The 14,351-nt window shown below is 33.9% G+C and overlaps 2 protein-coding genes across 5 annotated transcripts in view; one reads left to right on the plus strand and one right to left on the minus strand.

Annotated features, from left to right (window-relative positions):
* Nucleotides 1-646: 646 nt before the first annotated feature.
* On the minus strand, nucleotides 647-5,107 carry LOC108745763 (protein zer-1 homolog). Its single transcript, XM_018482101.1, has 9 exons — nucleotides 3,943-5,107; nucleotides 3,539-3,854; nucleotides 3,082-3,379; nucleotides 2,730-2,935; nucleotides 2,434-2,605; nucleotides 1,951-2,274; nucleotides 1,683-1,832; nucleotides 1,292-1,544; nucleotides 647-1,203 (listed from the first exon to the last, which is right to left on the minus strand). Exons 1-9 carry the CDS (start codon nucleotides 4,403-4,405, stop codon nucleotides 1,001-1,003), a joined length of 2,385 nt encoding a protein of 794 aa, XP_018337603.1. The 5' UTR covers nucleotides 4,406-5,107; the 3' UTR covers nucleotides 647-1,000.
* Nucleotides 5,108-5,664: 557 nt separating this feature from the next.
* The window catches only part of LOC108745800 (WD repeat-containing protein 78-like), a 31,668-nt gene continuing 22,981 nt past the window's right edge, over nucleotides 5,665-14,351 (plus strand). Inside the window, exons 1-6 of one of the 4 annotated variants that reach the window (XM_018482165.1) lie at nucleotides 5,665-5,733; nucleotides 5,844-6,284; nucleotides 6,626-7,019; nucleotides 7,432-8,007; nucleotides 8,132-8,957; nucleotides 13,948-14,143. In XM_018482165.1, coding sequence (XP_018337667.1) covers nucleotides 5,845-6,284; nucleotides 6,626-7,019; nucleotides 7,432-8,007; nucleotides 8,132-8,938 — 2,217 coding nt within the window. In that variant the 5' untranslated portion in view covers nucleotides 5,665-5,733; nucleotide 5,844 and the 3' untranslated portion in view covers nucleotides 8,939-8,957; nucleotides 13,948-14,143. Of the gene's footprint in view, nucleotides 6,285-6,625; nucleotides 7,020-7,431; nucleotides 8,008-8,131; nucleotides 8,958-9,515; nucleotides 9,796-13,947; nucleotides 14,144-14,351 lie in introns of those variants that run through there. The other 3 variants (XM_018482163.1, XM_018482164.1, XM_018482167.1) reach the window with 3 other exon arrangements.

Genomic DNA, 14,351 nt, shown 5'->3' on the forward strand with positions numbered 1-14,351 from the left:
AGTGAGACTTAAAACTCTTTCTGTCTCTCTCTTTTTGGCTTTAAAACGAGATAAACAGAGTTTTAAGTCTCTCTTAAAACCAAAGTGACATTTTGGTGCAACTGGGCCTAAGAATAGGGACGTACATCCCTGTATAGGGATGTACAGAATATGGAGGCTCGACTATATATTAAAAGCGTATTATGTATGTATGTACACATACACACGGCGTGACAAATGCATTGTTGAGAATTTTATCTGTCGGTGAATTTAGCATCTGTATTTTACATGCATGAGCATAACCACATTCGACTAACAGTAAATAGTAGCTCGTATTTACTCCGTTTTTTAAATCAATATAAATTTAGTTGTTTTATCAACAATCCGCAATTACGATGCACAAATGTCTAGACATATCTGCTTGAATGTGCTCAAAATAATATTTATAATCAAATTAATATTATGGCAAAACATTTGTGACACCGTATGTACATCGCGATTGGATGAAAGATTCTTGGTGTAGTTCATCATTAATTACTAGCAATAATATATAAGATAAATATTTGCGGATAAAATTGAATATTCGTTTCAAAATACTTATTCTTCATACAAATCCATGCACACACACATATAACACAAAAAAATACGTACATACATACATATGCATACACAACTTTTGTAATTATAATATTGAGCATCCATCCCTTTCCTTTTTTTAATCGAAAAAATAGGTTCGTTCTTTGTAGCTACACTTTTTGTACTTTTTGTCGTTTCTTTTCTTTCTCCGTCTAATTATATACTTATTTCATATTTTAAGTGCAGAAAGTGTGACATAGTACAACTACAAAGAACAGATCTATTATTATCAAGTTAATGTAACACACTCATGTTTTTCTGATTCGTCTATGTAATTATTCCTCGGCTATTATCCATTCAAATTGTAGTACTAATCATAATTTGTTTTGCCTAAAGAAACGATATAAGTTATGCAACGTGCATAATGATGTTACTAAGATCTTTTTTAGCCATCCAGACGTAGATATTCCGAATCTAAGACTGAATGAGAAACATTTACATCGTCGGAATGGCTCTCGTATTGACAGCAATTTTCAATCACCAAATTTGCGAGTTCTTTTATACGTTCGTATGGTCTGGAATCCGCTATCACTGTATGTAGTTTCTCTAATCCTCCTTCTTTCACTACTAATGCACAATACTTGAATGCTAAAAAAATCGGATTATATCGTAAAATAGCAAAACAGCAAATAATTTAAAGTGTTTGATATAAGAAATATTAATATTGCATACATACAGTATACTTTAGTGAGATTAGCAAGAGCCCAAGCAGCCCAATGTTGACATGGAGGAGTATGATACACATCCAATAGACGTAATAATGGTCCAAACGAACGATAATTAATATTACGTTCTGCATTTAAGTCCCAACTTTCAATTGCTTGCACCATGTATTTAAGAACCTCTTTACGAGTTGGCTTATCTATTGTCCAAGCGTCGACACCATCAGATGCCATGTGTGCCAATATACCAGCAGCATTGTATGGAACCTATGTAAATCGAAAAAAATATATATTTAAGAGCATATTAGAAATTTGCGAACAGTAAAAAATGTTCGAGTAAAACTGAAATAAATAATTTACAACAAATTGAAAAAAGGAAAAGTGAGAGAAGAAAAAAAGAAATACCTCGATTCCATCACTATTAGAGCGTAATAGATTGGCGAAGACAGTTACATATCGTTCCTGCATAAGATGGATCCGAAGATATTCGACTTCTGCCACATTTCCGAGCAAACCCATCATATTCCTCAATAATTCTTCTTTATGTGGATATTGCTAGACATGCAAGAGAATATTTATTATGCAATAGAAAGAAAATTACACGCCATACACACAGCTTAAACTAATTGTAAGTACATTCTGTGGTGCCTATAATCAAATATATATAACGTACCTGTACACATTTCAGGAAAAGTGCCATGCCTTCCTCATCTAAGAATCGTTCACAATTTATAGACGTTTCGTCTGTCATATTCCACATAGTCGACCATGCGACTTCTAATACATCGTCGAATATATTTGTTTCCACCCTGTACTCCACTAATTCTAACATAGTCTTAACACAACCCAATTTGCCAAGTAATCTTTTCTCTTTACCTTCCACTTGACAAGCTAAAGAGTTCAATAGATATATGCCAATTCTTTGAACGAAACTTTCTGGTTCTGAGTGTTTGGCTGAATGTAAAAGTACTTTTACAAGGGTTTCATAATTGGACATCTATACAAATAAATTGATAAAGGATTATATTACATAAAGATATTACTTTTCTATTTATAATATATTCTATATAATTTGATTGCAAAAGATTTAATATAAAAAACTAATAATATTTAATCATGTAATATGCAATATTAAAAAAAATAAAATAATACAAACCACGTCATGTGGTATGCGGAATTGACACAATGCCAAACAACCGTTCCGCATCATAGTTTCTTCATCTCTATGTGTGCTCATACCAGCAAGGAGAGTACTGATAATCCTTTTTTTCATTCGTGCTACTAATTCACCCTTTTCCTTCATTTTTACTATATAGAATAACGTGGCGCTGTTATATACGACATAAAATTAAAATTGTAATTATTGATGTAAGTTTAACAATTGCTTCCACAAATATCGCAGTTGTTTCTCTGGTAATTTATAAATTACAGAATGTATATCTATACACATACCTTCCAGATATTTGTATATGCTTCTGAGCTGGATGCTTTTCCATCGCTTCTAATACAGTACATAGCGCTTGATCCATTCTATGACAATTTTCAAATCTAAATACATGGTATAAATCGCTCAATACTTTTTGCAATAATTCTTGTTTATTGTCCATACAAACATGAGCTGCGATCAGTATTTGATCCTCATTTGCATCGCCAGCGACCTAAATCAAGTCATGAGAAAATATGTAAATAAATAAAAAATATTTTTTATTTAATTTTTTTTTGCAATGAAGCAGCAAAAAATAGTTAAAAATTTTTCATCTTGTAATTAGTAGGCATGAATTATAAAACATCTTGTACATCTTACCACTTTTGCTGGTATATCATGTCTTCTACAAGCACCATGAGTAGTTCCATAAAGTCCTAAAAATTGTAATGGCTTATGTATTTTAGATGCGAGTCCTGGTATATCGGAAAGCTGTCCAAAATTGGTGTCCTCAATATTTGTATTTATGGGACGCTCAGCTACACCTCTTCCTGCAAGGTTTGTGCCGCCGATGTCTAAAGAAACCAACTGAGGTAGACCAGTCACTAGGTCAGATAAGATCTTATTAGGATTCTCAAACTGTCCCTGTTTATGACACGACTGAGAAATATCCAAGTGCCTAAAAAAATATTCTGTGTGAATCTATATTGTTTAATATTAGTTTAGCTTATAGTTTTGCGTATCATCTAACTGTATATTTGTACCTTTAGAAAATTTCTAATTAATAGATAATGTAACAACTATATTATTTAAGTATAATCCAAGTTATATAATATACCTCAAATTCTTCAACTGACAGATGTTCTTAACAAAAGATTTTGGCTCAGTATTGACCTTAACGTTGTACAAAGCTAAGGATACTAAATTTGGTACCAAGTGATAAAATTCAAAAGTATCAATGTTAGAGCTATTGGATAAATCTAGATGCGTCAAATTCGTTAATCCTGCTAGTAGCAGTGTATATTCTGATGAAGGTATTCCTACATATGCTAATGCCAGTCGCTTTAAATTCGGCGTTTTGAAAACGTATCTTCGTGTTTGGTAATCTCGTCCATAGTATTGTAATTGTTGGACGTAATTGTTGGACGAGCCGGCTGTAACAAAGATTATAGATAGTTTAATTAATAATCCACATGTCGGATCACGTTAGTATATAATACATGGATTACTGTGATTTCTTACAGGCACTTAAACTAGAAGGTATGATCATCGAATTTCCATAACACGCTAAACTGTGTAAGTTCTCTGAATTGGCATTAATATGCTCGATAGAGATTTCTGTTACATTACTACAATCGGTGAGTTCTAAATCATAAAGTTTGTGGCTGACAAGCGTCTGGACCGAAGTGTCGGTCAGGCTGCAATTAGAGATCTTAACGTGCTTCAGTCGGGTCGCCGCTAGATTTTTGAAAATAGAGAAAAAGCAATCGTCATCCTCGGTCGCCTCACTACGTTGCGCATATTCTATAATCTTGTCGCATATCTCGCTCGGGAAGGTTATTCCCTTTCGTAGTATCCGATGGCCGCGTCTTCCCTTTGTCGAGATAATGTCAAGATTCTCGCAGATCAGTTTGTAACACAAATCAGTAAGACGCTCTGGGCCTACATATTGATCCGTGTGAAATAAGTCATCCAGATCCGCCATTCTCTCTCGGAACAGCTCTCGGATTTTTACTAGATCACGGTTGAATCACGCATCAAGGGAGACGCGCGGCTATGTCTTCCTCGTAATTACGCTATTTTCGGTGCTGCAGTTGAACGGAACGGCCTGCGGGAAATACGTGCACGTTATGTCAAACGTAGGATCAGCTGGGAACGCGCGACATGGCGCGCGTCACAAGTGCTCACGCCGACACCACATTTAGCTGTTTCGTCCGCACTGCGCGTTATATGCAGTTATATATGCCGCAATCCACCGCGTCCACCGCGACATTCGCGAATTCGTCTGTGTCTGGCCTCCTGTGGGATATCCAACGCTCCAACTTTCGATCTATTCCAACGTGGTCTATACGATTCACGGAGTTGCCAATGTTATGATTATACGTATAAAAAAATAAAAAAAAAATAAAAAAAAAAAACAACACTAATACAGATTTTGTTCGAAAATTCTTCGAAAAAAGCTTGAAGCTACAGCTGTTACCACATCACTGTCGCTGCCATCCCCACCTCCCCCGTTTCCACCACCTTCACGCTTCCTGTGTATTCTTTTCTTTCCTTTCGCTGACATCGTCTACCTACGCGAGTAACGCGCACCGCGTAATAGATATATTAGATTCTACGACGTTTAGCGTTTCTGACATATTACTACGTTATCTTAAGTCATTTTATCGATCACCCTGGAATTATCACGTAGAACGGCTATGTATAACCGGGGAAGAAAAATGCTATCTAGTTCAAGGTGTAGCGAGTAGAGCTGCACTTACACTGAGTTTCTACTTTTGAATTCGTATCGGAGTGATTTTCAATCTTCTTATGTATGCCTAATGATAATAGACAATTCGGTTCATATTCCGTTAACTTTTAACTCGATTACACGGTGGCATCTGACATTGGCTCACATAGAATGACGTACAGTTTTCAAAATCTTTCTAGCAAGATTAATTCGCTCAAATTTGACTTAAATATAAATATATTGCCTTGTGGATTCGATAAGATAAAATGTAATTATTAATATAACTTTATTATAATAAACAATATTAGTATAATTATAAACATAATGTTGATAAAATTTTAATGCTAATTGTTAAAAAATATTTCTTTTGTTGTAAATAAATTGTATGCAGTTCTTTGACTCTTTAAGATTCCTGTTTCCTGCATATACAGTCCGAACATTTTTTTTTAAGTATTTGGTGTACATTTCTGTGTTTTTTTTTTTTTTACAAAAACTCTCTTTCAGTCTGTATGTGTATATACATTTAAAATTGATTAAATTACCGCCATTTTCGCGTTTCCAAGGAACCGCGGAAAATGGCGGTAAATACTTGCATTTGCTCCAAAAACTCCGCTCGCGTCTTTACTACTTACTCAAATCAGATCTTGCTCCAGACGTTTGGATCTATAAAAACTTCATTCGGAATTCGCAGAATGAAAACCAGTGACTTCGAATCGCCGCAACGAACATCCTCCAGGCTTCCGAGCATTACTTCGTCCAAGATAAAGCTCGGTGCTTTTGGACGAGTCCGCAAGACGGGATGCGCTCGGAATGTCGCTTCGACACTTCTTCAACAACGACAAGCCTTTCGGATCATTCACGAGAACGTGGATGTCACACCAAAGCCGTTAGTCCATGCAGCCTTTAGCACCATCGATGATAATCAGATAACCGCTTTGGAGACCATCGAAAGCGATTCCCAGCAGATAATTTCTTCGAAAGCCAGCAGTCCCAGGGCTAGTTCTTCCATTTTTCAGTCTTTTATAATTCCATCCGATCATTTACAGATAGAAAGTCTACTATCGACGCAAGTTTTTGAGTTTCCCACGGAGGAGGTTGAGGATGTCGCGCCATTGCCATTTTTTCTACCTAGGTAACAGTAGTTTATGTTATATGTTTTAATTATTTCTAAGCGACGTAAATTTAACTTTGGAGCATTATCGTATTTTTATGAGAAATAATTTACTCGACACCAACTGAAAATAACTTAATTAATATTAACTTAATAATTTTGTACTCAACACTATATATAATTTTTTGTTACATTTTTATTGAGTATTTTGTTGAGTACAAAAAAAATTATAATATTAATTATTATAAAACTGTTACTTTTAAAACAGTCCTAGACTGTCTTGAAATAGTCATCTGGGATATATGTAAAATGAATTTAAATAAATACAGGATATTTTTTTAATGTCGAATATTTATTTACAGCGACGACTCGGCAATATTTCCGATACGTCCGGAAACTGTGACAATCACCTTAAAGGAAACGCAGACATTCTTTCTATTTGAGATGCCGCAGTTGACTGAGGATCTGCGAACGCCCGAAGGACAGGCGATAAAACAGGAAAATGAGAATTACGAGTATGTAACAGTAGGTCCGGGCTCCGATCGGAAGTTGTTGAATGTCGAGACGCAGACGATACACTTGTTGACGAAATCACGTGGCACTTACTGCGGCCTGAGGTCCCGCAGGAATGAAGGGATGTTTGTGAATAACTGGGTGATCCATGATACCTATGCGGCACCGGAACTGATGATAGAGAAGAACGGACGTATGATGGTACACACGAAAGAATCGATACGTCGAATGCGAGAAGCGCAGGTACAAATTATGTGGAATTATGAACTTTTTAAAAAAGCAATTATGCATTTTCATTAAATCGTGAAAATTAAGAAAAACATTTATACTATATATGTGCATATATATGTGTAGATAATTGAAAAATTATATTGTCATATTATTTTTATAAACGAAAAATTAACGTAACTTAGAGAAAACCTTTAAATATAAAGAAAGGATTTCGAAATGATAGATACAATGCGTTCTTTACACAGGATGAAATACAGAGAAGAAGAATATTTAAAGATTAAAGATTTTCTAAAGTTTTTAATTTTTTATATTTCGGAAAATGAATAGTATTCTTTAACGAAATAAATAGAGATAAATTTAAAAAATGTAGACATTTTTTTACAAAAGATGTCAAAGAGATCTCCATTTATCTTTTTTGTAATAGGAACTCGGATACAAGCTCCCTGAACCTGAAACAAAGGTTCTTCTTGATCAAAGCCTCGAGGAGCAATTGTCTCATATCTGTCAGAAGACAGGGTTTTTAGATGCGGCAAGCATAATGGAACGTATAATCGCAAACAATGTATTCGCAAAGGCGCAAAAACGTTTTAATGGCTTAATTAAACGCGATCTATGCGCTCTGGATCTGGAATTTGATTATCACTTGGATTTGCTATGGACATTTGCATTCGAAATGGTGCACAATCGTCCTGTGACTGCATTTCGCTGGAGTCCGGCCAACGCGAGTGTCCTCGCTGTTGCTTATGGCGCTAAAACCGGATCCAACAAGACGGACGGAGTACTGTTAATCTGGTGCGCCAAAAATCCTAGCCAACCTGGTCGCGAGTATGACTTTGATAGTCCGTTATCCGATATCGATTGGAGCAGAGAAAGACCGAATCTTCTGGCGATTGGTTTCTATGATGGAAGAGTGAAAGTTATTGATGTTAGCACAAAGGAAGTGAATGTCATCAGGCAGAGTCATAAAGAGACATCGACAGCTTGCTCACCACATTGGCAAGTAAGTATGTTATTTATTGCGGCATTATTATTCTAACTTTGATACTATGCGCACTATATTTAATTTATTTATTAATTCTGAAATTTACAGTACAACTTTAATAATATTTAATTTTTTCCACCAGGTTCAATGGTGGAGCGGTGATGAACAATTTAATTACCAAGAACAAATTTACACCAGTGATCAAGATGGCCGGGTATACTGTTACCGTTTCGCAGAAGATTTGTTTGCCACAGAGATCATGCGCCTATATAGAGTCGAAGGTAAACTAAGCGGGGTTTCTAGAACAGATCATTGTGTGGCTTACGATGTGCCCATCAATCGCCAATCGAGTGCGCTTATTCTCCGAAGACATCCCATCGTCAGCAACATTTACTTTGTCGGTTCCGATGAAGGTTGTATTTATCGATGCTCCACGACTTACTTGCGTCAGCACGTGGACAGTTTTCTGGCGCATGACGGTCCAATTTACTCATTTGAGTTCTCGCCCTTTTGTCAGAAATTATTTTTAACCTGCGGCGCTGATTGGTGCGTCAGAATCTGGGCAGAGAGTCTTACTGAGCCACTTATCACCCTATCGACAGCGATGGCGTGCGTAAGGAACGCTTGTTGGAGCCCTACAAGTTCCACTATTATCGCCAGCATTGTAAACGACCAGATTTGCGTGTGGGATATCCACAGAAAAACGCATATTCCAGCATCTATAACGAATTCACCGAACGGAGCGAGATTAGTTGCTGCTAGTTTTACAGCGAACGGGAATCAATTAGTGGTCGCTGATATTGAGGGCGCCGTTTACGTCTACAATCTCGAAGGCATGCCGTTTCCACCCTACGATCAAACTAAAGTATTAATTGAGTCTATCTATAAGGCATTGACAACTAAACCGGAATTGTTAAGGAAATTGAAGAAACTCGGCCCACCATTCTGATCATTCGATTCCCGACGAGGTAAGTACCAAAAGAATTAAATTTAAAACAGAAATTTATCTATACTTTTGTGAAGATATTTTTTAATTAAGTTAGAAGATTGGATCACGAAAAGATTACGCATAAATTGTGAAATTAAATTCTTTGAGAATCTACGGTAGATACATAGATTCTTATATCAACAAGCTTTTTATATAACGACAGAAATGATAACTCTTTTAGCAAAGATTGAAAATAATTGCTCTTAAAAAATAAAAAAAAAACAGTTCATCGTATGTAGACGATTTCTATTTAAGGCTGCTTTATTATCGACTGTAGTCGAGAGGCTCTCCCGACACGTGGGGACCCCTCTCGATCTCAGTCTGCCGATTGCGGCATCGTGAACCTCATCACGACAAGAGAGAGTGTGCGCTTGAGAGAAGATGGAAGGGAGGGAAGGAGGGAGCAAACTGAGCGTTTGGATTCGCCGCGGGGTCTCCGCCAGCGGGGCCCGCTTGCACGCGGTGGCTGGGGCCGGGGCCGGGGCCGGGGCCGGGAACGGGGCCCAGGCCTGAAGCCTTCCGGTGTATGAGAGGAGAGAGGGGTCATCTCACCCTGCCCTGTTCTCCTCCGTGTTGCTGCTGCTTGTGGGCACGAACCGCGGCTACCGCCGTCAGCAGGCAGTCTCTTATTACGCCCGCGCTCAACTCTACGCGAATTCTAAGTCCTCTTCTTAGGCCGCTCTCAATGATAACGCGAATCGCCTTAAAAATATCAAGACCCCAAAAATCGCATCGAAATAACGGATTTTATTCGGCGAAAAAGGGAGCGAGGCAAAGTTTTAAATCCTCTTCGGAAGTAGAATGACGATGTGAATATCGTAAGTTAATTACCGTAATTGTTAGGCAAGATCGAGAATAATTTGGGTAATGAATGATAATACTGGAGAGCAACATGGATTTTGACAGAGTGAGCTATTTATATTTTTGGTAGAGAAATGATATACTAATAAAACTATAAGATTACTTTTTGTATTAAGCAAGGAAGGCTAAATAGTTGTCTTTATTATTATTATATGAATAATATAATGTGAATATCGAAATTTTGATCGAGTGAGCGTAAATTCTATGATGTCGGCAAGACTGTTGTTGGTTTAATAATTAATATGTGTATTTATATAAAACATTTATTTTCTAATCTATGTGATTGAACAGAATATTTCGGACGACATGGATATCGGGATCTAATGAAGTGAATGATCACTTCAATAGGAACATGAAATTAATAACTGACAAGACAAGGATAATATAATAAATTGGAAACTATAATAATAATAGAATAAATTGAGACTAGTTAATAGTATATAATTTAATAGAAATTATTGCTACATTGTTTTTATCTTTTTATCTGTTAATTCTTTATCAACGTGAATTCAACTTATCCTTTATTTTTTTTAATCACAAATTATTGATAACATTTTTTGGTTGCAAGAAGTATAATTAAAATTAAAATTAAAATTTTTAATGAACAATTATATTTCTCGGATTATTTCTTTTTTATTTTTATTTGATTTTGATTGTTACTTAGTATCCGAAATTATCAGGAATAAAAGGTGTACAATAATTTTAATTAAGTTAATAAGTTTTATTAGATTATTTAAATTAATTATTTTTTCTGGAAAAATTACAAAAGTTAATTTACAAATTTTAATAATTGCGAAATTTTTTTGTTGTGCTTTAGATAGAATTTTGACTTTAAATTAGGTAAGAGAGATGCTTAAAATTCTTTGAGTGCTTTATACATCACCGCAATCTTCTTACTCATTGTCAGTTTTACGATATTCAGATCGACGTTGCATTTCACGCGAAGTTTTATCGATAAAGTTAAGTTTATCGATAAATCGGTGCTTTCTGCAAGTGATCATACGCGCACAAAGAAAGAAAATTCTTTTGCTCATCGAGAAAAGAGGCGATTAGCAAACCTGATCACTTCGGCAGTAGAATCACGTCGACGTTAACACACGCGCGCCAGGAATCCACGTTAGATTGCACCGATCGTAGTTACGATCAGTGATAGTTTATATTTACATTACAATATATATATATATTTTTTTTTTAAAAGAATAAGAAAAACATTAATTAAAAAGAATTGATCAAGGGAAAGAAACTTTTAGTTATTAAAGAAGAAGAAAACATTATTATTATTACAATTATTGAAAAGGAGAAAAAATTTGAAGAAAAAGAAGAGAAAAAGAAATTTTAATATTTACGAAAGAAAAGTCATTATGAAAAGAAACTTATAGCTGAGAAAAAGAAAGTTATAAGAAAGATAATTCCTACGAAGAGAGAAATTGATTACATAACAGTAGGAAGAGAGAAATTTATTATTATTAATATTACTCTTATTAATAGTTTTTTAAATTGAATTAATTATTAAGGATATATTCTCTCTGCAAATTTTTTAAACAGTGCAGTTAAGCATTGTATTTCTTATTAGACTACTTGGGTGCGTACCGCAGTTCCCAGTGATGCGGAACCATCTTTAAATTGCAGTCTCTAGGCTGATGACCTTGCACAGTAAGGGCTATAGTATACAAAAAAACTTAAACAGTAAAAAATCGTAAACAGTAACAAATCCAACATGTTGATTTCCTAATTACTGCTTACATTTTTGTGTCCCATGGCTCTAAAAGAACCTAGGATCTTTGTTAAGTTCCATAAATAGATTAGAATTAAGAATACCGAGAATGTTAAATATTTAATTTAATATTTTAAATTCATATTGTATAAATGTATATGTACGAGTACACGAATTTACTATAAAAAGAATTCAATGATAATTCAGTAAAAGAAGAAGTGGTCGAAATATTTGTCCAATTACAATAACAAATTTATTCGTGGCAAAGAATTTTAAGTGATTTTTGAAAGTAGCTTTTGAAAACGCTATTTTGTGATATTATTGTCTACAGTATCTCTTATAGAAGTTCGCAAATAGTGTTTGCGGAATTTTGCGCGTATGTACTGAATGTATGATATAAAGACGACGTTGCTGGACGCAACGGATGATATACGATTATACGAGTAAGTACGCAAAATCTTTAACTGATTTTTTATTATTATTTATTACTTATAATCAAGAATATATTACTTATTATAGTTCAGTTCCCCTTTCTATAAGTATTATGCAATAAATTATAAATACAAGTTATAAAAGAAATATAAATTAGTTGTAATGTTATAAAACTGTAGTTAGTGAAGTGCATTCTATAAATTAATCTATACATATTATTATGTAAATCATTATTATGTACATTATAAGGCTTTATTAAATTGTAGATTGTTGTATTTAATTTTATTTAAAAAAAAAAGTAAAAGACAATTTACAAATTTAATAAATCTCTCAACAGATTAAAATTAAAAATTCTATTTCAAAAATTTTTTAAATTTTTCTGAGAAAGTTAGACATATTTTCGAATCTTAAACTCTATATCATTAACATCGATTTTTTTATCCACAACCATCCATCTTTCTCGCGCCTCTCTCTCATTGGAGAAAAATAAGTAAATCATTGCTTCCCACAAATTCTTGTCGGCAAAAACATCGGTATGATACCCGGGCCAAGGCCGTCAAATGAAGATGGATGTGTCATATGGCCGGTGCATTTATTTTTCGCGAATGCAAAGGCAAACGTGTTGTACGAGTTGCTAGTATGAGAAAGAAAGAGGGAAAAAGAAAGGGAAGAGAGAAAAAAGGAAATACCATGGAAGCGAGCAACATTGTATTTGCACATAAATCAATCGCGACTCGAATTATTAGCAGGAGAGCTCGCGCGATTGATCACCAAAATCGATTTTATCGCCGTGTCCGGTCGCATTGAAATTAATATCTTTAATTGCACGAGAGATGATTAATCGTCGCCAAATGCACTATCGAGATCTTTCTGCGATTACGGATGCTGGTCGAAGAAGTTTCAATCTCACTCTTTCCTTTTCTTAGTTGATTAAGTATTATTGATTATACTTTCTAATTATGCGTAGAGCAATTCTTAGATTATTTTATACTCTTTAATCTCTCTAATTTTTCTAAATACATCTTTAATACTATGTGATATCCAATTTAATAATCTAATCACAGAGTCATCATCTACGCTTTGAAATATATATATATATAAATCAAGAATTAAATTATTAAAATTAATAATTATAATATTTATAATATCTGTAATCTTGATTAATATTCGAATGAAATTATTTAAAAAATCGTCATTTTGTTGTTATTTTTTAAATGAATTGTTCGCGCATAAGACAAAATGTATTACATTTGGCTGATAGTGTATATTTTATCAATATACCTACATCTCAATTAATCACCTCGTTAATATTTGAGATCAACGTGTTAGAATTCTTGCACGATTAAATTGGGTTCTCGTGGGATCACGAAAATGTCTTATTTCTCTTCTCTTGGTGCCTTTCACCGGTCATGAACCATACATGTGAAAGTTTAGAGTTCAGAAAATGACAAGTAATGTACACTGAACAAGATATGTTATTTGAAAATTATCAAGTATGTAAGAATTTATGGATGAGATAATCCTGGTATTTCAAAATAGTTGACATTTAAATTTTTACTCTTTAGCGTGACTATATTTGTTGAGTACACAACAAATTGTTTTATTAAATAAAATTATTATAAAATTTATAAATTATTTTAAAAAATAAATATAATATGATTACAATTATTAAAATATAATAACTTTACTTAACGCGTATGTTTTAATTAGTTATTAAATTGTGATTGTTTGCAACAGATAGGATTTTATTTTGAAAAAATTTATCAACTATTATTATTCTGTTAGTAATTATACACATATATGTATAATGTATTATACATAATGATTATAAAAGAATATCAATTTTTTAATTTTAATTTAATTAAAATGAAAAAAAAATATATAAAATCGTGTCAGTGACAGGACAACGTTTTTTTCGAGCGCATTCGTCAATCGAAATAGTCAAGCACGCTTTATTTTGCAGAGCACGTTTAACAATTAGTATTCAGTCTGCTTGGAACACCCAGTGTAAGCATGTATATAAGATACTGGCTTCTTCGAGTAAACTTGTTTATCAAGTTACACATGGCGATCGCTGGTGATCTTCTGGAAAAGGACGAGAAAGAGAGAGAATTCTATGATGGGATTGCTTCTTTTTCCTATTGGCTATCCGGTATTAAGAGAAATACATGCTATAAATGCGTGAACATCGTTACTCCACTTGAAGAATGTATATAGTGGGTTTTAATTGTAAGAGATAAAATATTTTTTACTCCTTTTATTGGTAGAAAAAGAAACATTTTGAAAAGAATATATAATATTATTATTTTGTAATAATATATTTTGTAATAATTGTAAAAAAATAATCATTAATAATTGTTAATTAGA

Source organism: Trachymyrmex septentrionalis, unplaced genomic scaffold (genome assembly GCF_001594115.1).
Source record: "Trachymyrmex septentrionalis isolate Tsep2-gDNA-1 unplaced genomic scaffold, Tsep1.0 scaffold148, whole genome shotgun sequence".
NCBI lineage: Eukaryota > Metazoa > Arthropoda > Insecta > Hymenoptera > Formicidae > Trachymyrmex > Trachymyrmex septentrionalis.

Bases quoted from the DNA above. Each gene is read 5' to 3' on its own strand.
- LOC108745763 (XM_018482101.1), bottom strand. From the start codon at position 4,405: ATGGCGGATCTGGATGACTTATTTCACACGGATCAATATGTAGGCCCA. The intron at 2,606-2,729 runs GTATGTGTATAG...CGTATATAACAG, and splicing joins CATATACAAATATCTGGAAG to CGCCACGTTATTCTATATAG. The intron at 2,275-2,433 runs GTTTGTATTATT...TTATTTGTATAG, and splicing joins TCCGCATACCACATGACGTG to ATGTCCAATTATGAAACCCT.